The sequence below is a fragment of the Vombatus ursinus genome, unplaced genomic scaffold, assembly GCF_900497805.2.
Source record: "Vombatus ursinus unplaced genomic scaffold, bare-nosed wombat genome assembly UNPS02014789.1, whole genome shotgun sequence".
NCBI classification, from domain to species: domain Eukaryota; kingdom Metazoa; phylum Chordata; class Mammalia; order Diprotodontia; family Vombatidae; genus Vombatus; species Vombatus ursinus.
The window spans coordinates 6,592,956-6,616,611 of NW_020954567.1; the positions used below are offsets into that span (position 1 = coordinate 6,592,956).

Genomic DNA, 23,656 nt, shown 5'->3' on the forward strand with positions numbered 1-23,656 from the left:
AAATTGATTTGACTGGTATGGTCCCATATCCCAGAATGCATGTATGCTAAGGCTTAAATGATCCAGAGACAGGGCATTCCTCCCTTTCACATTTCCTTACTTTCTGTGTATCTTGGATCCTTACCCCTCATTCCTCATTTCTTATCAGGCATCTCAGGAAATACCCTGATTTCAGTCATCCAGAATACCCCACTGGCCTTACCTCATAGGTGATGGGGCAATATCTTATTAGGGTCACATCAGCTTTGTCTAAAACTTTACGCAAGCTTGAGCCCTGAGTGTCTCTGGGGTCTTGAATCAGAATGTACACCTTGCTACATGTCCAAGTCATGAAGAAATAACCAATTCAATGTCCATATGATTTTCCCCCTGTATTTTTCATATTCATTAGCACCTTCCAACTACCTTTTTGAAGAAAGCAGGGTTTATGAAATATCTACAAACTTTTGGTCTCTGATATTTTAAAACCTGAATTTTATTTTCCAATATCCTTTTCATCATCTTCCCCAGTGCCCACCTTCACATCATCACTGATTATCAAAGATTTGTTATGCAAGTTCTTATTGAATTCTTCAGGGACCCTACCCTCCTTCTTCATGCTCTACAATTAATATCTCGATGATGATCTTTCTGCTTCTTGTTATGAGCTCTCCAAGGCTAGGTGACCAAGTGTCCCAAGAAACTGTAAACTTTTGGATACATGATGAAACCAACTTTACCAATTCCTTTTCCTGTCCAAGAGATTGTTAGTAACTTTCTTTCCTTTTCTGGTTTCATTTATGACTAGAATGCCAATATCAGTGCCAATTAGCTGTTCTAAAAATATGTCAATTCATTTGTCTTTGGACAAAGAACTCACATTAAGAATACCAATTGTCAAATTAGGGTTTGTAAATAGACTAAGGACTGAGCAATTTTTGGCACCCCTTCTCCAGGGATAAAATAAATAGCTATCAAGTTTAATCCTATCTAGAATCCTATTTTTCTCACCAGGATCACTGTTCAGCTGAATGCCTTGGCATACCAGAACCCCAAATTCCTGCTGTTTTTAGGAGGTCAATACTGTAAGGGAACAAAGTTTAATTGAGGGAGGGGATAGATCTGGGAATCTGGACTCTCAGGGAATTCTAATCATGGAGGAGCCAGTGATATCCTTGGTTACAGATGAGTTCCTCAACTTCTGCTGTATTTCACTTTGTTCATTTGTAAGATGGATATAATAATTCTGAATTGTGGCCCCAGAATATCATATAAAAATTCCTTAAGTGTGATGGCCTTAAAGTGTGAATGTACTTCAGCATTATATGGCTACACACTCCATACAAGAAAACAGCATTTAGCACAGTGCTGGGCACATAGTAGATGCTTAATACATACTTTTTGACTGACTGATTGACATGGCCTGATATTTAAGGCTCCCCACAATCTGGGTCACCATCATAAACCAGTCAATCAATAAGTATTTATTAAGTACCTACTATGTGCCAGGCACTGTGCTAAGTGCTAGGGATACAAAGAAAGGGAAAGACGATCCTTCCTCTTTGAGGATTTCACAATCTAATGAGTGTGGGTAGCTGGATAAGTGGAAAGACAAATGGACTCGAGGTTAGCAGACTTGGGTTGGAATGCTGCCTTAGATACTTAACTAGTTGTGTAACTGTGCAATTTGCCTAATATCTCTGAGCCACATTTTCCTCATTTGTAAATTGGGGATCATCCCACTAGATTGTGGTGAGAAAAGTGCTTTGTAACGCCTTAATCCTAGCCACTTGTCCTGTCCTTCATAACGTCTTGACTACAGTCCCTTCCACTGTATAAATGTCAGTTGTTAGTACAAGTTACAGCAATAAAGTAATGGATTGTTTAGAGAACATTCTCCTCACTTTTTAGTCACACATCATATGTCTTGAGACTCCAGTTAGGTTGTAAGTTCTTTATGGACAAAGAGGAACTTTTTTTTAAAGGTGCATATTTCTGTTTTATTGATGCATAACAAGGCATTATAACTTGTCTGAACCTGAGGCAATCTGAGTAATAAGCCGGACATTGACATAGTTTTGAGGATTAATGACAAACGATAACACTTCACAGCTTTGCTAGCAAGGTGCATTACAATTTATAAGGTGCTCCATCTTGACAGAGAGCTAATGGACTACATTTGTAGAATAAGACACAAATTCTTAGACATGGCCAATATGGGACTTTTTTGCTTGACTATGCATGTTTGTTTGTTACAAGGGTTTCGTTTTTCTTTGCTTTCTATTTTTTTTCAGCAAGAGGTGGAGATGGAGAGAACAATAGATGCTTAACAATTTTATCTTTAAAAATTATAAGGTGCCAGATTAGCACTGTGAGTAATTTATCACTAGGATTTCACTTTAAGGGGATTGGTGGAATGGAGGTGAAGAGGGAAGACTAGTACCTCCTGATTCCTACAGAATCACTCTTTAACCTCTGAAGTCAAACATGTGTGCTGGGATAGTTCCTTTAATCCTTTTCATTATGAGCTTTCTCTAGTACAAACTTATAGTATTGGTTTTCAGTTGTTATCAATTGTTTCAATTGGTTATCAGTTGTGATAAAGAAAAAATCTTGAAAAAGTAGACCATGTATTGCTACTTCCATAAATAACTTCCCTGTAGATCTGGTCTCCCTAGAATAGCTAAAGAATTGTGTGATTGATAGTAGTTTCATCATCTAAATCTGTGCTGTCAAACAAAAAGAAACAGATCCCTGGGGCCTTGTTGACTTAGAAAACTACATATTAAAATGATCTATGTCATATTATGTATTTTATTAAACATTTCCCATCACCTTTTAATCTGATTCTGTCCAGCATAGGAGTAGTATAGGCCACATACTGTCCCCATGTTTGACGTATCTGGTCTAGAATGCCATTATTAGTATAAGCTGATACCAAAACCTCTTAATGTCTCATCAGATTGATATATCCACTGCCAGATTTAACATATGACAGATGAAAACCAAAGTGCAATTCACTGGACAAATAAGTCTATCAAGCTGAAGGCCAAAAGTTTCTCCCAAGTTATTTAGAAGATCAAGCGCATAGATTGGTCCAAAGTTCCAGGGGCCAGCAATTTTCATCTACTAGAGGAGGGGGCGTACATGTACTGACGATATGGTGGCCGACAAATTTGTTACTGGCACAAACACAGGATTAGTGCTAGGGGAGTCTTACATTTCTTCATATTGCCCACAGTGCCAAGCATGTGCTTTGTATTTTGTGGGTGGTTGGTAAATGTTGGTCAGATAAAGAAACAAATGAATGAGCATGGAGGATTCTGGTGGGTGCCTTGTTTGGAGCCCTCACAGAAGAATCTGAGGCCTGCCAAGGAGTGCACTGTCATTACTGAGAGGGAAGAGTGTAACCCGAAAAACGGATTCTCCTGTTGTGAAACTGCATGTAACCTGAGAGACTGCAGCTGACAGTGGAGATGGCTTCAGCCCCTTGGCCTCCTTGTTCTAATCTTAGAATGCTATGATCCTGGCTTCCTGTGGCCTGAAGGACAAATGTCACCAACCTAGCCCTGTACCCACATGTGCACACACACTCACACACATACATGCACACACACAGGCACATACACACACAAACACACAATCTCATATTCAGATGCACAGACACCAAATGTGTTTACGTTTATTAAATCAGTCATATTGCAGAGGCAAACCATAAGGTCCTAGATCAAGAACTGGAAGGGAAATTAGATATCATCTGGTTAAAATTCCTCATTTTACAAAAGAGGAAAAGGAGGCCCAGATTTGTGATTTATTTTGTCCAAGGTCTCCCAAAGAAAGCTCATGACATCACTTGTTACCACAATCTCCCCAAAGGGCAGGATGTGTGGCAACTAGGGATTGGCATCCTTAAACTCACCCTGCCCATGCATGCAGAAGGCTAGGTTTATTATTCAATTCATGGGGGAAGGATGGGGAGGGAGGAAGCAGGTAAGGAGAGCAGAGAAAGGGGGAAAAACATTTTTTGAAATTACCTTGAGGGTCATTGATTTACTCCATTGGCTCAGGTGACTGAAAGATAAATAATCCAAACCCCCACATTTACTCTATATTTCCATCATCAGTAAGTCAATAATTCACATTATATAGCACTTTTAGACTTGCAAAGTGATTTACTTATAATACTCTTATGAAGTAGATAGTACAGATGAGAAAAATAAAGAATCAAATAGGTTAAGTGATTTGCCCGTGATTGAACAGCTGCTAAATATTAGAGCCAGGATCAAGACAACCTCACAGAATCACTGGATTTAAAGAAGTTTTAGAGATATTTTTGCTTAACACTTTCATGTTATAGTTGGAGAAACAGAGTGTCTCATCTGAAGTCATACAGCTAATAACTGGCAGACTTCTTGTTCGGTCATTTCAGTTGCCATATGGGGTTTTTTTTTTAGCAGAGATACTGGAGTGGTTTGCCATTTTTTTCTCCAGCGCATTTTATAGATGAGGAAACTGAGGCAAACAGAGTTAAGTGACTTGCCCAGGGTCACACTGCTACTAAGGGTCTGAGGCCACATTTGAACTCTGGTCTTCCTGACTCCAGGCCCAGTGCTCTATCCACTGCACCATTCAAACCCAGGCCTTTTCACTCTAAATTCAGCATTTTTTTTTTCTCATCCTACCAGGCCTTCACCCTCCTAACCTCTCCCAAAAAACTTTTTACTTTTTCAAACCTGAGCAGCTCACAAGTCTCAAAACTTGAACTTGATCTTCTCTCTTCACTTCCACACCCTCTGATGGAGGTCATTAGGTAGCTACAGAAATGGTCAAAAAACAGACCAGAGGAAGGAAAAGAAAGAGGGGAAATAAGGAGAAAAGGTGAAGGCTGAAGAGCCCGTGAAATGGATGATCGGCTCCTCGGTAATCACCTATTAGCTTTGCCTCTTCATCTAAAACACATCTGTAATAATAATAAGGAGCGTTTCTATGGTGCCTACTATGTGCCAGGCACTGTACAAAGTGCTTTACAAATATTAACTCTTTTGATCCTCACAACACCCCTCAAACAATGGTTAAAAGACTTGCCTAGGGTCACACAGCTCCTAAGTGTCCAAGACTAGATTTGAGCTCAGGTCTTTCTGACGGCAAGCCCAGTGCCTTGTCCATTGGGCCACCTAGCTGCTTCAAACTTCCTCTAAAGATTTGAATCAAGATTCACTCTTCTGCAGGGTTTTAGGGCCCATTTCCTCTTTGATTCTTAAAATGCATTTCATGAGGGTGTTGCCAGGTAGCTCTTGGGTATAGTTATTGAAGGAAATGAAAAAAAAAAAAAGGATCCTATAGTGAAACCACAGGAGACAAGGGGCACACTTCACTGAATCTTATTGTTTATTTCTCAGAGTAGCTCACATTCTTCTTTCCCCCTTATTAGTGAAGCTGCTAGACAACCATCCTTTGCTGGCTCGCCACCCCAGTCTCAGGCTGATATCTGCCCCCAGCAACAAGAAGAAGCATTTATAAGCACCTACCATGTGCCAGGCACCGTGCTAAGCACTGGGGATACAAAGAAAGGCAAAAACACAGTCTCTGCCCTCAGGGAGCTCACAGTCTAATGGGGGAGATAGTATGTAAATAACTGTGAACATACAAGTTAAATACAGAGTAGATACAAGGAAATCTCAGAGGGGAGGCATTAGAATGGAGCAAAGCTGAGAAGGACGAGGAAAGATCCCTGACAGAAGATAGAACATGAACTAAGTCCTGGAGGAAGCCGAGAGGTGGAAGAGAGAAGGGAGGGCATTTCAAACATGGAGGGGAGGACAGCCAGTGAAACATTTCTGAATAATGGTGGAAGGAATATTTCTTTTGAAATACAATAGAGATAGCTGCAGAACTAAGAAGGCTTTCTGCCCGCGATAGCAGGACTAGCATGGAGTATAATATGGCCTGGCCTTTGTAGACTGCACCTGGGTTGCTTGTCATGGCTCCACACATCTGTAAGCCCAGCTACCAGGGAGACTGAAACTGTTGGGTCTCGAGGTTGGGAATTCTGAGCTACAGTGTGCTATGCTAATTGGATGTTCACATTGAGTCAAAACTTCTGTGCTCATCAGTAGTGGCATCAAGTCCCTGAGTAATCTCTGTATTTCAGCCTCGGTGAGATGGGAAATTTTGTTTTTGTTGTAGTTTACTCATTTTCAGTCATGTCTGACTCTTTGTGACCTCATTTGGGGTTTTCTTGGCAAAGATACTGGAGTGGTTTGTCCTTTCTTTCTCCTGCTCATTTTCTAGGTAAGGAAACTGAGGCAAACAGGGTGAAATGACTTGCCCAAGGTCACACAGCTATAGTAAGTGTCCGACTGAGGCCAGATTTGAACTCATGAAGATGAGTCTTCCCAATTGCAAGCCAGTCTTCTATTCACTGTGCCACTTAGATGCTCTGAGAAATGGGGAAACACAGTCTTTAAACACACACACACACACACACACACACACACACACAGACACACATCTGTCTCCAGGGAACCTGAAAGCTTTTTGAACCTCCACGAGGAAAAGGGTATAATAGCTCATAACTTCTATAAAGATAAAATGATTTATTTACCACAACCCTCTGAAATAGGTAGGATTATTATCCACATTTTACAGATAATAACAATAGCTTGTGATTATATAGCCCTTTCAGGTTTATGAACTACATTGGAAACCGAGGCTCAAAAAAAGGTGAAAACACTTACCCAGTGTCACATAGCTAACAGAATCAGGGAGCAAACCCAGGTGTCCTGACTCAGATACCAGCACATTTTCTACTGTGCTGCAGAGATGAAACGACTTACCCCAGGCAGTGAGACACTTAAGTTTGCATGTGGTTTTTGACTGTTTCTCCAATGATCTGTTCATGAAACTAGGATTTCTCACATTTTTGATCCACTAAAATTATTGTCAAAGCAGAAGACTCCACAGACCTCTTGTCTTGCTTATACATATGGGAGATAGTAGGAGGAGGAGTAGTGGAAGCAGTAGTAGTGGGAGTAGTGGTGGTGGTGTTTTGTTCAGCCATTCTAATCATGTCTAATTCTCCATGACCCCATTTGGGGTTTTCTTGGCAGAGATACTGGAGCGGTTTGCGATTTCCTTCTCTTGCTCATTTCACAGATGAAGGGACCCTGGCCAACAGGAGTAGTGACTTGCCCAGGGTCATACAGCTAGTAAGTGTCGGAGGCCAGATTTGAACTCAGGAAGAGGAGTCTTCCTGACTCCAGGCCCAACATTCCATCCACTGCAGCCACCTAGCTGCCCTTATTGTTGTGGTCACTTATTCCCAATTTTCACTAGGGAAAAGAGAAAAAAAACTACCTTGGAGCAGCAGCTGTTGACCTTGTTGATTCCAGATTACCTGATATTCTTTCTTCCCACTGGAAAAGTAAAGAAACAGGTTGGGTGTGAGCAGGGGCAGGGTTTAGATTTTAGTTAGAGGTGAGAAGAGACTGTAAGACCAGTGACTGCTGTGTTCTTAAGTTTAGGTAGATTAGGAATATAGATCAGTGTTATGAAGTAGTCCAATGGGAAAAGTATTGTATTTGGAGTCAGAGGTGCTGGGGTCAAATACCACACTTTCCATTTCACTTTGGACCAGTCATAACCTCTCTGGGCCTCAGTTTCCTCATCTGTAAAATGAAGGGGCTGGATGAGATGATCACTAACATCCCTTCCAACTCCCAAATCTATGATCCTGTGAAGTTTTTTCTTATATTCTTACTTCTGTAGTGGGCGCCATCATTCTAGTCCCCTAAGTTTTCTGTGTTGTTATCCTGGACTCCCCATGCTCTCTCATCCTATACATTCAACAAGTTGTCATATCTTACCATTTCTACTTCCACAACAGCTCTCACATGGCCATCCCTCTTCCCCACTCACCCAGTAAGTTCAGGCCTTTACCATTCTTTTCTTTTATTTTATTTTATTTATTTCTTTTTTGGCTAGGCAATGGGGTTAAGTGACTTGCCCAGGGTCACACACCTAGTAAGTGTTATGTGTCTGAGGGCAGATTTGAACTCAGGTCCTCCTGAATCCAGGGCCCGTGCTCTATCCACTGCACCACCTAGCTGCCCTAGGCCTTTATCATTCTTATCCATTCATCATGGACTATTACCATGACCTCCTGATTGGTCCCCATGCGTCAAGTGTGTCCTCATTCACTCCATCCTCCACAGAGCTGCCAGAGTGATTTTTCTTTAACCCAAATTGACCTTTTTACACCCCACCCCCAGCCCTTCACAGGATAAGCTCCAATGGCTTCTTATAATTTCTAGACTAAAATATTAACTCTTCTTTTTGGCTTTTAAAGTTCTTCACAACATTATTTTCTCCTGTGTCTCTTCTGCCCTTTAGGAGGAAGGGACAATTGCCCATATCTGTGGCAACAATGCCCCTTCTATTCTCTGTAGTTTCTCCATGATCTCCAACAGCTCAGCAATCACATTCACAAGTTATTTTTAGTGCCATGAGATGACATTTGGCTGGGCCTGGTGATTTGAACACATTCAGGGAACTGAGGCTAGGCTATCCAGGAACCTCTCCTAGACACTAGAATTTACTCCCTAATATTTTGGATTAGCCTGTGGACCTTTGGAGGATCTTTGAATTCCCACTAGGCATCATGGGCCATACTTTAAGAATACTCACCAAATGAGATATGTGTCTTTCTGCTCAGAGAGTCACATCTTGAAGAACCACAAAGGGAAGGAGACAATGCTGCCGGATAAACTGGACAAGTTGTAGGCAGTGCTCTCAGGAAAGAAGTCTGCAGAAGGTCATGTTTTCCAAGGGTCTCTTTTGTCTGAGCTGGAGTCTTTACTGAGTTTTCCTTAGGTTTAAGGAAAGAGGGCAGAAGAGGGCAAAGATTAGCCATTTTCAGATCCCAAAAGGTGGCAAATGAGAGTTGACGTGGAGATTTGGGAATTTTTCTAACTCTTTGTGAACTATTTTCCAGTGTTCCCATGAGCCCTGTCTGTTTCCTGCCTTTCTCTCTGAATTCTTTCCTCCTTCCTTCCTCCTCACTTTCTCCACTCCACTTGCCCAGCAATGCTAAAGGACAAAGTGTTTGTTACTACCCATGAATAGAAAAAGGTATTAGATTGATAATATGACCCCTGCACTAAAGTTTGAGGGAGAATCTTGTGAAGGGAAAGCCTTTTGGTTGTAAGCAATCTCCTATACAAGAATAAGAGGAAAAACACAGCCTGCTACAAGAGGGATTTTTCAGATTCCTCATCTACAAAATGAGGGAATTAGATGATGTCTAAGGTAACTTCTGGTTCTAAATCTATAACCTTATGACCCTATTAATTTAGATTAGCTATGGAAGAACTTTCCACCAGTGGTAATAGAATTTTAGAGCCAGAAGGATTTATACATAGATGACCTGGAATGCTGATTTAAGCGATGTTTCTTCTAAAAGCATCTGGGGAGTCCAGATGAGGTTCTCACTGAGCCACTGAGGTTCTCTTCTGATCCCATTACTCTAAGTTATCAGACTGGGGAAGCCAAAAGGGAGCAAACCCTAGTGCTGTCAGGATCTGGTCTCTATGAATGGTGATAGGGGTCGGAATGGGCCTTTTCTCTGTCCTAGGGCACTCATCCATCATCTCTTAGGCTCTGAGTATCATTTATGAGTACTCCTTCTCCAAGTCTCTACCCTCAGCTACAGCCTGAGAGACCTCCTCATGCACCACTGTGGCCTGGAGACTGTACCAGAAGCCCAGGCCTAGGGCCAAGACGAAGGGTGGGGAAGAAGGCGTCAGAGCCAGGGCAGTATGGTAAGAATCAGACTTCAGTTCAAGGACAAAGATGCTAGTATTTGGAAAGACCATGACATCTAACTTTTACTGAAGCTCTATGGCAGGAATTTCTGGCAGGTTCTGTTCAGTCTGGACACAAGGGCTCCATGGTTTTCAGAAGAAAGCACTACAAAAAGCAAGAGTACGTTTTAGAGGTTATTTTCTTCAGGCTTCTACAATTGCAGGCTGAGACGAGAGGGAGGCAAGGGGAGGTTTCAAGCTCGTTGTCATGACTGAGATGGCGGGAGTAGCAATAGGGTGAGCTAGACAAGGAAAGCCAAGGCTTTAAACCGAGGGAAACCTATAGGGTCACAAAGACATAAAAATAGGAACATGGCTAGGGAAGGACAAAGAAACATGAGTCTGCAAAGCAAATCTGAGACCAGAAAATCTGTCCAAGGAGAAAGGAGAGGCAGGATGTGAACAACCCTTGACCCCCATGACCCATGAATCAAAATTCAGATAGAGTCCAAGATCTGGGATATCAATACAGACAGAAATGGGAAAAGTGATTGGTTAAAGTCCAAGCAGGCAATCAGCAAAAGTTTGAATGGGGAGCCAGTAGGTATTAAGAATATCTAGCAATACCCATGAGACCCAGCTACTGGGATAATGGGATCAAGGGTGGGATACTTAGCCACTAAGAGTTATACTTAGAATCATAGACCTGGAATTGAAAGACACCTGAAGGGTCAACTAGCCAGGCCCTCATTTCCTTTTACAGACAAGGAAATTGATGGCCAAAGGCTATGTGGCTCGACCAATATTACATAGGTAAAATGTGGCAAGGCCAGAGTTTGAACTAGAGTCTTTGATTATAAAGCCAATGTTCTTTCCATTGTACTATGTTGGTGTCATATCATGATCAAGAAATGTAGACTGTGGGGGCAGCTAGGTGGCGCAGTGGATAGAGCACCAGCCCTGGAGTCAGGAGGACCTGAGTTCAAATCCAGCCTCAGACACATAACACTTACTAGCTGTGTGACCCTGGGTAGTCACTTAAGCCCATCGCCTAGATCAAAAGAAAAAGAAGTGTAGACTGTAGGGATAAGAGATACCAAGGTCCAGAGCAAGATGAGCATTAGAGATGATTCAGTTCTTTTTTTAAATTTACTTATTTTTAGTTTTCAACAAACACTTCCATAAGCTTTTGATTTTTAAATTTTTCTCCCCCTCCCTCCCTTTTTCCCTCCCTAAGATGGTGTTCAATCTGATATGGGCTCTACAGATACATTCCTATTAAACGTATTTTTACATCAGTCATGTTGTAAAGAAGAATTAGAACCAATAGGAGGAATCACAAGAAAGAAGATACAAAACAAAACAGAAGAAAAAAAAAGAGTAAATAGTATGCTTCCATCTGCATTCAAACTCCATAGTTCTTTCTCTGCATGTGGATAGCATTTTCCATCGTAAGACTTTTGGAGATGTCTTAGACCCTTGCATTCCTGAGAAGAGCTAAGTCTATCAAAGTTAGTCATCGCACAACATGGCTGTTACTGTGTACAACATTCTCTTCACTCAGCATCAGTCCACACATCAGAATTTTTCTGAGTTCTGCTTGCTCATTATTTATTATAGCACAATAGCATTCCATTACATACCACAACTTATTCAGCTGTTTCCCAATTGATGGGCAGCTCTTCAATTTCCAATTCTTTGTCACTCCATAAAGAACTGCTATAAATATTTTTGTACATGTGGGTCCTTTTCCCATTTTTATGATTTCTTTGGGATACAGATCTAGAAGTGCTATTGCTGGGTCAAAGAGTATGCACATTTTTATAGTCCTTTGGGCATAGTTCCAAATTGCTCTTCAAAATGGTTGGATCAATTCATAACTCCATCAACAATGCATTAATGTTCCAATTTTCCCACATCTTCTCCAACATTTAGATGATTTAATTCTGGCCCAGGGAGGGAAAAAAGAAGGAAGGAAGGAAAAAAGGGAGGAAGGAAGGAAAAAAGAGAGGAAGGAAGGGTGGGCAGGAGGGAGGTAGGGAGGGAGGGAGTAAGCACTTATGTGCTAGGAACTGTGCTAAGTGCTAGGGATACCAATACAAGCAAAAAAAAACACAGTCTTGGCCTTCAAGGAGCTTACATTCTAATGAAAGAAGACACATACAAAGGGGAGCAAAAAAGCCAGGGGGTGGAGGGGAGGTCTCTGGTTTAGGGGCATGACTCTGAAGTCCCAAAGCCAAGAACAAGGCCAGGAGGGGAATGAAGGTTGGCCTGGGCCCTTGCACAAAATGGAGGCTCAGGAGGAAATCACCAATGGGAGAACAGGGCAAGTCTTACAGAGGGATATTCCAGGTTGAGAAGGTCACATGGATAGTTGGATATATCAGGATGAGGAGGCTCCAGGCTCTGAGGCAAGTCCTAGGATGAGACAGCATGGTTTTGAAGTCTAGAAGCCAGGAACAGGAAGCTTTTTGAGAACTCATTTGCTCTCCCTTGACTAAGATGAGCATATAGCATGTGGCTAAGTCTACACATCACAGTTAATTATCTATGCCTGCCAGGGTATGAAGACTGCAGAGGCAGGGAGCCAGGACACCATTATATTAGCTGGGACATTAGTCTAAGGTAGTATGAAGGACCGTACATCTTCCCCATGTCACCATTTCAAAAGAGGTGAAAAAGAAGCAATGTTTGTAGATAAGTTAGCAGGGGACTAGTAATCAAGAATTCTGAGATTCACCCCCTACTCTGCCTTAGCTATGTGGTTTTTGGCAAATCACTTGTCCTCTCTTTGCCTTAACATACCCAGCAGGAAAATGGCAATAATTATAGCTGACCACAATATAGGATAGTATGACAGGAATGAATTTGTTATGGTTGAGCAGTAAAAATTGTTGTGGAGACTCTGGCCAGTGCTAAAGAAGAATCACTCACTGAGTTCTAAGAAAGCAAACGTGACAAGGGCACAGAAAAACAGTTACAGGCATAATTGTCTCCGTTCTCCACTATGATGTGGAAAGAATGATAGACTTGGACTCAAAAGACATAAGTTTGGCAAAGTCCCAACCTCTCTGGGCCTCATTTTCCTAATAGTAACGTGTAATGATATGTGATATAGTAGATAGAGGACTGGGCCTGGAATCAGGAAGATCGGGGTTCAAATATGGCCTCAGACACTTATTAGCTATGTGACCTTGGGCAAGTCACTTAACTTCTATTTGCCTCATTTCCTTATCTATAAAATAGAGACTCACCGATGAAGGAAATGGCAAACCACTACAGTATCTTTGCCAAGAAAACCTGAAGGACAATGTCCATGGGGTCACCTAGAGTTGGGCATGACTGAACTACAACAATGATTCTACTAGATTATTTCAAAGGCCCCTTCTAGCTGTAGTATGTTGTTCTATAAGTCATCCCCTCAAAGTTTTACTTTTGATATCAAACAACTTGATTGAGACAAGAGAGGCAGTGGAGGTCTTCCTTGTGTAGTAATGGGTGCAACAGGCAAAGTAGAAAACTTAGGCTCATTGTCGGGGGGAGACATCCCAACAACTTCTTGACGATGAGGTCTGCACAAAAATGGAGTGGGCTGCTTCAATAGGGTCTTCAAGAAAAGTCAGGATGACCATTTGTATCAGTGAGAGAAAATTGTTTTTGGAGTATGGGTTGGATTAGGTGGCTGCCGCAGGCCCCTCAGCTAGCTGGTGCACTGGATAGAGTGCCGGATGTGGAGTTGGAAGGACCTGAGTTCAAATCTAGCCTCAGACACTTTCTAGCTGTGTGACCTTTCGCAAGTCACCTAACCCTGTTTACCTCAGTTTCCTCATCTGCAAAATGAGTTGAAGAAGGAATTAGCAAACCACTCCAGGATCTTTACCAAGAAAACCCCAAATGGGGTCACGAAGAGTGGGACATAACTAATTGACTAAACAACAACGAGGTCTTCTCTAGAGCTGAAATTCCGAGAGTCTGTGATTCCTTTCTCTGCCACTTAGTAATTTATCCTGTAAGTTATTGAGCTCACTTAACTTCTCTGAGATTCTTACCACATCTGTGAAATGAAGAGTTGTACTGGGTGTTCACTAACATCCTTTCCAACTCTTCAGGTCGATGCTTCTCTGATGTCTGGAGAGCTCTTCCTCTAATCTGCCATCCTCCACGTCCTGTCTTTGTAGCTCCAGTCCCGTCCACAGGCCCCGTGGGTTCTCTCTCTCCTTCCCAGCTAGCCACCTGCCAACGTCAGCTTCAAACAAGGGGAAGTTGGGGAGGAGCTTTGGATTCTCTTACAGGATATATTTTTAGCTGAATGAGCCTCTTCAGGCAGCTAATGATTGGCACCTTTGAGGCAGAGTTAAATGCATTGCCAGCACTATGTGAGTAATAATAGTAATAGGCTAGCAGATCTAGTAGATAGGCTAGGAGTCGGGAGAGATGGGCAGACTGCTCTGTCCAGTGCCCTAGCCACGGAGAAGCTCAACTAAGTAAACCCTGTCTCCATCAATTCCCCTTGTTCTGAGAGGACAGGATATTAATCTCTGGATTTCCTAACTTGGTGTGTGAGGATATTTAAACAGGTGTTCTGCTCAGCCCCAGAGGCAGCTGCACTAATAGGGGTTGGAAATATCCTTGACTTGACTACCTGGGCAAGACGATCTCTAAAAATGATCTCTTCCAGCTCTATGAATATTAGACAACTTCCTACTTCGTCATGTAGTGGGAAGGGTGCTGGAGTTGGAGCGTCTGGTTGAAATTCCTGCTCTTCTGCCTACTAGTTATGTCTACTTAAAAGTCATTTCATCTCTCTGAGTCTCAATAATCATATCTGTAAAATGGGACTAGTACCACCTGCACTTCCTACTTTACTGGATTGTTATGAGGTACGAGAACGGTTAGTTTATGGTGCTGTTATGAAGGATGGTTTTTGTTTTTTATTTTTGAGTTTTGATACAAATCCCAGAATTGCAGAATTTCAGAGCAGAAAGGGCCATGGCCATCAAATCCAACTTGAATGTGACAAAAGAAATCCCATTTCAGCACATTTGGCAAGTGGTCATCTAGTTTTTGATTAAAACATCCGATGAGGAAGAACCTATTGCCTACCTTGGTGAGAGAGGGCATAGGTGAGGCATCTTGTAGGCCAGGTAAGAAAATCCATTAATGGAGCAACATTTAAAGGAGTGATAGGGAAGAGGAATAGGAGAGATTGATGGATCATCCTCCTACCTATGAAGGGGCAGAGTAGCAGAGCTAAGGAAGTTGTTTCCTTCATTTGACATCCCATAGTATCTGTTGTTTGAATTATACATTTTGGTATTTAATCAAGTTGGGGCAGGATAGAGCTGGGCCTCAAGTCAGGAAGACCCATCTTCCTAAGTTCAAATCTGGCCTCAGACACTTACTAGCTGTGTGACCCTGGGCAAGTCACTTAACCCTGTTTGCCTCAGTTTCCTCATCTGTAAAATGGGCTGGAGAAGGAAATGGTAAGCTACTTTAAGGGATCAGAAGAATTAGACATGCCTGAACAACAATACTTAATCATGCATTGCTTTCACGCTCCTCTAACATATATATCTCATCTCCTCAATGAGATCTTGAGCTCCTAGAAGGACGGACCACGGCTTTCGCCTGCATCTCCTGTCACTATGGTGCGGTACTAATTATGCAGGTGATGTTAAGTAAATAAGAAATTAATTAAGTTGAATTTGTGACTAGAAGAGAATAAACAACTGATGGATATTACTAAGGCATCTCTTTCTCAGTCAAGAACAGTATTCTATTAGATTGGGGATGATGAACTCTACTGTTTACAAGAAACGCTTACAGATGTATCATTTAAAATGTCAACCAAGTCCTAGGAGATGACTCAGTGCATGAAATTTTTAATTGCAGATTGGAAGGGTTGTCATTAGGCCATTAATTAACATTCTAGTTTGAACCAGTTATTTCCCCAGTTCCAAACTCACTTAACTGTATTATCATTGAGTCCATGCCTTTCCATCTTGTTCACAAGGAAATTGTGCCTTTGTAATTTCTCTCACGTGCAAGGCTCATCACCATCCTCATCATAGCAGCCATCTTAGGAGTGGCCATTTTACAGACATGGAGGCAGCCTGGTACAATGGAATGAGTCCTAGATTTGGAATCAGAGAATCTGGGTTCAAATTCTGGCTCTGATACATACTACTTGTGTCATCTTGTATAATAATAATAATAATTATAATAGCTTGATAGTCATATATATCACTCTAAGGTTTGCAAAGCACTTTAAAAATACTATCTCAATTTATTCTCACAACAGCCCTGGATGGCAGGTGCAATTATTATCACCCATCTTACAGATGAAAAAACCAAGGCGACAGAGGTTAAGTAACTTGCCCAGGGTCATACATCTAGAAAGTGTCTGAGGCTAGATTTGAATTCACATCTTCCCAGTTCAAAGTCCACTGCATCACTTAGGACTAGAAAGAAAAGATAAGGTTAGTTCAATAAAACTTGTTCTTCATGAACTCTTTGATGCTGGCTTATTATATTGATCACCATTCACAGGTCATCTTGTCCAGCCCCTTCATTTTCCAGATGAGGAACCTGAGACCTAGAAAGGTTAAGCAATTTGCTAATGGTCACAAAGGGAGTTAATGGTAGGATGGCACAGTTCTAGGGCCAAACATCTGAAAATAGCCTCTTTGATGATTGAAGAATAAGATCATAACTTCCTCAGTAAACAGCCTAAGCCCATGTTGGTGAGAGAGAGAGAGACACACACACACACACGGGGGGGGGAGGGGAAGGGGGAAAGGTTCTATGTCAGATACACAGAGAAGAAAGGCCCTATGGAATAAATCAAAGGGAGGTTGGTAGTAAAAAGACCAAGTCCTGATTTTAGGAGCAATAGTCATAACACACCCTTATAGACTGCTTTAAGGTTTGCAAAGCACATAACATATATTACCTCATTTGATATTCACAAACAACCCAGTGAGGTAAGTACAATTACTGCCTCCATTATACAAATGAGGAAACTCAGGTTCTGAAAAAGTTAAATGCTTTATCTGGAGTCACAAAGCTAGTCAGTATCTGAGGCAGGATTTGATCCCAGGTCTTCCTGACTCCAAGTCAAGCTATCCACACAGTGGAGAGTGAATAGTAGTAGGGAACCACTACCTCTCAAAAACTAACTTGAGAATTACCCTAGTGGATTCTGTTTGCCATTCTCATTCTGTATATTTTTATCATGAGTGTCGTTGAAGACCATCTTTCTTTTTTTGAAGATTATATTTGTTTTATTTAAAATTTTTTATCTTCTTTCTGTTTACATTATTATATAGTCTTTTGTATGTTGTTTTCTTGGTTTTGCTTACTTCACTTTTCATCAGTTCATAGAAGTCTTCAGATGCTTCTCTGAATTCTTCATAATCATCATTTAAAATAGTATGGTAATGTTCCATTGTATTCATGTAGCACAATTTTTTGTTACCAAAAAAAGTGCTGCTTTGAATATTTGGTAAGCTCCTTGAGGGCAGAGACTATCTTTTGCTTTTTTTTGTATCCCTAGCACTTAGTACAATGCTTGTCACATAGTAGGCACTTAAATGTTTATTGATTATTTATTGATTGATGTTTAAGACTTTTCTCCCTGTCTTTTGAGTAAATGCCTAGCACTGGGATCTCTGTGCTAAAAAATAAAATATGATCATTTTGGTCCCCACCCCCTTTATTAACATAATTCCTAAATCCTTTCCAGAAATATTGGACCAAGTTTAGTGACCATTTTTGAGCATCTGGCCTATTCGTTTATATTGTCATGTACATATTGTAGTTAATAGTAAATAATTCACATTTATTTCTCCTATTGCAATTGATTTTAGCTTCAAACCCATTTTGGTGCATTTCTATTTTAAAAATAGAATTCAGGGTAAATCTGTGGGTCGGTACACCTGCTGTCACATAGAGTACCTCCAAAACATTTTGCAAGATGCTAACAAAATTCATGATTAATCTCCTCCCAACTAAACGGTAAGGGTCCTGAGGGCAAAGACTATGCTTTACGCTTCATTGGTATCTCCCCCAGGGGTGGGCACATAGTAAGCCTGTGGTGCATACTTGATTAAGTTTTCGTTTCTATTTAATTTTGTAGGACAGGCCGGCAGACACTAATGCCGGTGTTGACAACTCAGCATCCCCATCTGTGGCTCAACTCGCAGGCCGATTCAGAGAGCAGGCAGCGGCCGTCTCAGCTAAGGAGGTAAGTGAAGAGTAATCAACTCATAATTCAGAAATACGGCATCTTCGGTGGGAGAAGGAAGAGTCAGGGCCAGTGTGGTCTAGGTAGGAGAGGAGGTGAAGAGGAGACAAGGAAGTCACTGAAATGAGAAGAGAACCCAGGAAGGAATTTAGTCTGAATCCAAAGTCTGTGGGTGTGTCTGGTGTGTGATCTTGGCGACCCCTTTGGGGAAGAGACAGAAAACATCTCGCAGATTGTGAATCACATATGGCTACTGGGGCAATGGAAAATTGGATTCATTCTAAGGCAGGGTCATCTTTATCTTCATTCTCATGCTCAACATCAATTAATATTTACATAGTACTAACCTAAATCTCCCCCTTTTTCTCTCCAGAAGGGCCTTCTGTCTAGGAAATCTTGGGCTGGTAACTGTGCTATGTAGGCCAAAGAGGAAGTGTGAGGGAGACAGCTGCTGATGCACTGGGAATTTGGTGATCAGCAAAAGGCCAAAGAGAGGTTATTTTATAGGAAACTGCGAGTTAGTGAAGCTCTAGGAAGGAAATTATCTCAGACAGATAGATACAGGGAGAGACCAGTGGATTTGAATAGGAGATTCGGCCTTCTAGGGCTGAGCTTTTGAGATAAGATGCTCCAACCCTGGAACAATTTGTGTCTAATTTACACTAGGCCATGATACTCTTACAAAGATGAAAGCTATAGCAGGCTCACTGAATCCTATAGTCTAGGAGCTCATTGAAGGGATGGGGAACAGAAGCATGGAAGCTAAGAGACAGCAGGGTTGCCATGAGACATATCAGGTTGTCGTTGCTCTTGTATTCCCATGTGAAAAATGGGTTGATAATTTCTAGCCCTGGTGGAACTGTCATGAGGGTGATACAGAAGGCAGTGAAACAAGGAACCAGCCACCACTTAGAAAGAGGCCAGCTTCTGTATTATCTTGATCTGTTGTTAAAAGTGGATGAATCTCAACCGGAGGAAAAGGAGAAAATTCCATCAGAAGGAAAGTGACAGGAAAGAAGAGATTAAAAGTTGAAAATGGGCAAATGGTTAAATAGGACTTTATATAGAGATATAAATCCTGGGAACTCCCAGGAATGCCTGATCCTCTGCCTCTCTTCCATCAAGTAGAATCCTGCACTAGCTGAAGATATCCCTGGATACCCTGTGGGATGGGTTTCCCTTCCTTCCTCTTCCTCTTTGGTACTTAACTAGCTCTCTCTCTCTCCCTTTTTCTCTCTTGTGTGTCTGTCGGCCCCCTCTCCAGCCACCAGCCAATAAACCAACAAGAAGGAAACCACCTTGCTCCCTTTCCCTGTTCCCCCCCAAGATAGAGATGGGCCAGAATGGTGAGGAGGTAAGTAAAGCTGATGGTACTTAAAAGTCACTCCGGAAGTAGAAGGATGTTCTGCCCTGGTCTCTACTTCTGTGTAAAGCAGCACACAGGAGACTAGTGTGCATCCAGGGGCCATGGTCTTTACCCCAGAAACATCAACATAACCCAAATATAGTACAGTAGATAATTCATAAAAAGGAAATTTTTTTCCCCAGAATTTCTCCTGAGTCCCTTCCTTTCTCCTCCCACCCTTCTAAGCATCTTTTTTTTTAGGAGTTTTGAAGGTGATGGGCTAGGGGTGGGGAAGGTGGAGAACAGAGCCCTCTATCATAAACTATTCTGTTTAAATGCATTTTATAACATTGGGGCTATACAAGATGGAAACTGGCTGGCCTTAGCTAGGGTGCATTGCATTTAAGAGTTGAGAGCTGGTTTCATCTACATTTTCACATCTTGAGTAGCACTGGGGAAAACTTTCAGTCTTACACTGAAAAGAACAGTTAAAGAAAAGCACTATATTAATACATGGTAGTAATTGGTATCAGAGGTTATAATCATAATAATAGAAATGCAAAGGCCCTGCAAAGGCCTTTTTTTTTTTAAAGACTGGCCATGGTTTTGAATAGCTGGAAGAATGCCAACGATATAAATAACTGGCTACCAACATAATAAAAGCTCAGATATCATAGAGAGAGCCAATAATAGCCTTCACTGCTTATACACTCACCTGTTGTTATTTATCTAGTTGTAGTTAACAGGAATGATTCTGTCATATCCATGGAGACACAGGCAGCCCCTTAGATCTCCTCTGTGATGTTCCCACTAGGACCAAGCCCTAACTCTTCACCTGACCAGAAACGCCCCAAGCAAATAAAGTCAACACAGGAGTTCAATTCTATAGGATCATACCTCTGCCACCTAGCCTGAACCTTTGATTGGGATCAACCAACTTACACTGGACTACAGCTTGAAAGATTGGGGTTTGAATTCTGTCTCAGTCACTTGTTGTGTGACCTTGTTGTTCTGTTGTTTCAGTCATGTCTGATTCTTCATAACCCCATTGGGTTTTTCTTGGCAAAGATACTGGGGTGGTTTGCCATTTCCTTCTTCAGTTCATTTTACAGATGAGGAAACTGAGGCAAACAAGGTGAAGTGACTTGCTCAGGGTCACACGGCTAGTAAATGTCTGAGGACAGATTTGAACTTAGATTCTCCAGACTCCAGGCCTGGTGCTCTATCCGTTACTTCACCTAGCTGGGGGACCTTAGGCAAGTCATTAACTTCTCATGGCCCCAGGCAGTTCTTTGAGACTGAAAGTAGCAGAACAATTGTTCTGCATTGGTATTGTGAGTTTTCTCAGTGGGAGCTCTCTATAGCAATGATATTATAGGTATGAACCCCAAAAAATTATTCTGCAAAATTAACAGCATAGATAGGATGAAAAAGCCCAGGGAGAGCATATTTGCAATAAGATAAGATTGCACCATTTTAGTGACTTGCTCAGATGAATAAGCATTATTCATATAAATACAAGCAAAAGGAAAGACAGTCCCTGCCCACAAAGAGTTTATGTTCTAATGGGGAAAGATAGAAGGAATTGAAAAATCAAAAGGGGAGCAGGTAGAGAAAAGGTACTCTGGAGGAAAAAGTCTATAAAATAAAGAGTAGACCTTGGAGAGGAATGAAGACATGACTACCCTGAACACTTTCCTTAAAATGGAGGTATTGAGAGCAACCAGCCAATCAGAGGAAGGGACCAGAGAGGCAGTGCGAATTTCCAGGGTGAGAAACTATGATGGAGATAGTCTGGAGAGAAAGGAATGAAGCCTGGAGAAGGATGAAAGAAATAATTGTTATCGTCATTGTAATAATAATAATAATAGCTAACATTTATATAATGCTTACTATATGCTAGGCACTGTGCTAAGCACTTTACAATTATTATTTTATTTGATCCTTACAACAACCTTGGTGAGGAGATGCTATTATTATCACCATTTGACAGAAAAGAAAACTGAGTTAAACAGAGGTTAAATGATTTGCTCAGTAAGTGTCTGAGGTTGGATTTGAACTCAGATATTCCTGACTCCAGGTCCTCTATCCTCTGTGCCACCTAGCTGCCCCTAGTTTGGTTATTGGTCCCCGTTCCCAGCTATTACTAATGGAATAGCCAAGGGCTCAGTGAGGCAGGGATGGAACTCTTGGATAGAAAGGCAAGTAACTTGCTAAGGAAAGGAGTCATTTCCAACAGAAGGAGGCATAATGTAGGTTCCTCTGGCTAGTATCTTTAAGGTCTTTGAAGTACACAGAAAAATAAGCCAGACAAGCAGTTTTAGACAGGCAGTCTGGCGTAGGGAACCAGCAAAGGGATTTGAACCACCCAGAGCACTCCTATTCCACTCATTGCCTCTAATAACAGGTACTGATACCAGAGCACCATGAAAGAGGGGATAGCAGAAGTGTGGGGATGAGTAGGGTTGGGCCAAGCCCTAACTTTGGAGTCAAAAGATCCAGGTTCATAACCTACCTCGGATACTTCCTGCCAGTGTGACTTTGGTCAGGTTACTTAAACTCCCCGGGCCTCAGTTTCCTTATCTGTGAAAACAAAAGGGTTAGACCAGGTGATCTTTGAGGTTCTTTTGTATATAAATATTAGCTCTTAGGAACTAAATACTTGAAGGCAGAGATCCTATGATGTCATGAGCAGTCTGACAGGCCTTAGCAGAAATTCATCATCCCCATGCGGCTGGCTAGCCAATCAGTACAGAGAAAAAACTTGTGTTCTGGTCCTGGTTCTGACACCAGTTCTCTGGGTGACTTAGGGCAAGTTGGTTCTCCTCTCTTGGCGGTGAATTCCTCATCTGTCAAATGACAGGACTGAGCTGAAGGCCTCTAAGGCCCAGTGTCTTCTAAGAGGGCAGGAGGTGGAAGAATTTCATAGTATTGCCCTTGAGGTAACTCTGTATTCCAGACAAATTGCCTGCTTTCTGTTCTCCAGACTTGAAGTGCCATCTCCGACCTCCAAGCCTTTGAATAGGCTGCCTTCCTGTTTCGGGAAGTGCATTCTCTCCTCACCTTGGCCTCTTAGAATGCTTGGCTTCCTTCAAGGTTCATTGCCTTCAAGGCTGCCCTTAAGGCTCCTTTTAACCAGCTATCACCTACAACCTCCTAAAACGAAGCCTTTCCTGATTGCCCCAGCTGTTAGTGCCCTGATCCCACTGAAATTAATTTGCATGTGTTTGCACGTTTGCATATCTGTGTGCATGAAGTATTTCCTTATTAGAATGTAAGCTCCTTGAGGTCAGGGACTATGTAATTTTTTTTGTTGTTGTTTTTGTGTCTTCCATAATTAGTGCAGTGGCTTCTGTGTGGCAGGTACTTTAATAAATATAGGTGGAAGGATGGAAGGAAGAAAAGAAGAAAAAAGGAAGGAAAGAAGGAAGAAAGGAGAAAGGGAAGGGAGGAAGGTGGATAGGAAGGAAAAAAGAAGGAAGGAGGCAGGAAGGGAGAAAAGGAAGAAAGGGAAGAGGGAAGGAAGAAAGGAAGGGAGGGAGAGAGAGAGGGAGGGAGGAAGAAGGGAGGAGAGGAAGGAAGGAGAAAAGGAAGGAAGGAGGGAAGAAGAGAGGAAAAGAAGGAAGAAGGAAAGGAAAGAAAGGAAGAAGGAAGGAAGGAAAGAAGGAAGGAGGGAAGGAGGGAGGAAAGAAAGGAGAGAAGAGAGGGAGGAAGTCAGTGATGTTGACTTGGTTGCTACTATTCCTTGGTGAGCCACACTGAGCAGCCAAGCATTTACAAGCCTTCCCAGGTTTCACCTTTCCCGAGGATTAGCACAAAATGCTCTTATCAAGCTATTTTCCTCCTTGTTCTCTGTTCACCACTAGCAATGTCTTATAGTGTGTGCCACATGTTGAAAAACTTGTGAATGAAAATGCTGCCATCTACTGCCAGCTTCTGGGCACCATTGTTCCTGCTTATCTTCAGTTTTAGTTCCTTTTCAATTTAATTCCATTCAACAGGTTTTTTGTTTTGTTTTGTTTTGTTTTGTTTTGTCTGTGTGTCTGTGTGTCTGTGTGTTTTCTTAGTTATTCCCTTACTCAGCAATGTTTATTGCATGGCCATTGGGTATCAAGGACCAAAAGGGGAAATAGAACAAGGGGCATGCCATCTTTGGTTGCTTCTGTCCACTTATTCCATGGGTAGGCCTTCAGTGCCTTCTAAATAAGTGCTGAAAACCAACCATCTCCAAGGAGATGGACAGCAAAGCACAGTATTGAAAGAAGGAAAATCAGCGTTCTTTTTGCA

At 41.8% G+C, this 23,656-nt stretch overlaps 1 protein-coding gene and 1 long non-coding RNA gene across 3 annotated transcripts in view; one reads left to right on the plus strand and one right to left on the minus strand.

Moving 5' to 3' along the window:
• RCSD1 (RCSD domain containing 1) overlaps positions 1-23,656 on the plus strand; it is an 81,886-nt gene that overhangs the window by 44,853 nt on the left and 13,377 nt on the right. The window contains exons 2-3 of one of the 2 annotated variants that reach the window (XM_027868376.1): positions 17,917-18,024; positions 19,289-19,378. In XM_027868376.1, the coding sequence (XP_027724177.1) occupies positions 17,917-18,024; positions 19,289-19,378 (198 nt within the window). The remainder of the gene's footprint in view (positions 1-17,916; positions 18,025-19,288; positions 19,379-23,656) is intronic. The other variant, XM_027868377.1, reaches the window with a different exon arrangement.
• Positions 7,251-22,812, minus strand: LOC114047552. The gene is made up of 3 exons (XR_003569623.1): positions 21,885-22,812; positions 8,665-8,845; positions 7,251-7,394 (listed from the first exon to the last, which is right to left on the minus strand). It is a non-coding gene; the product is annotated as an uncharacterized LOC114047552 (long non-coding RNA).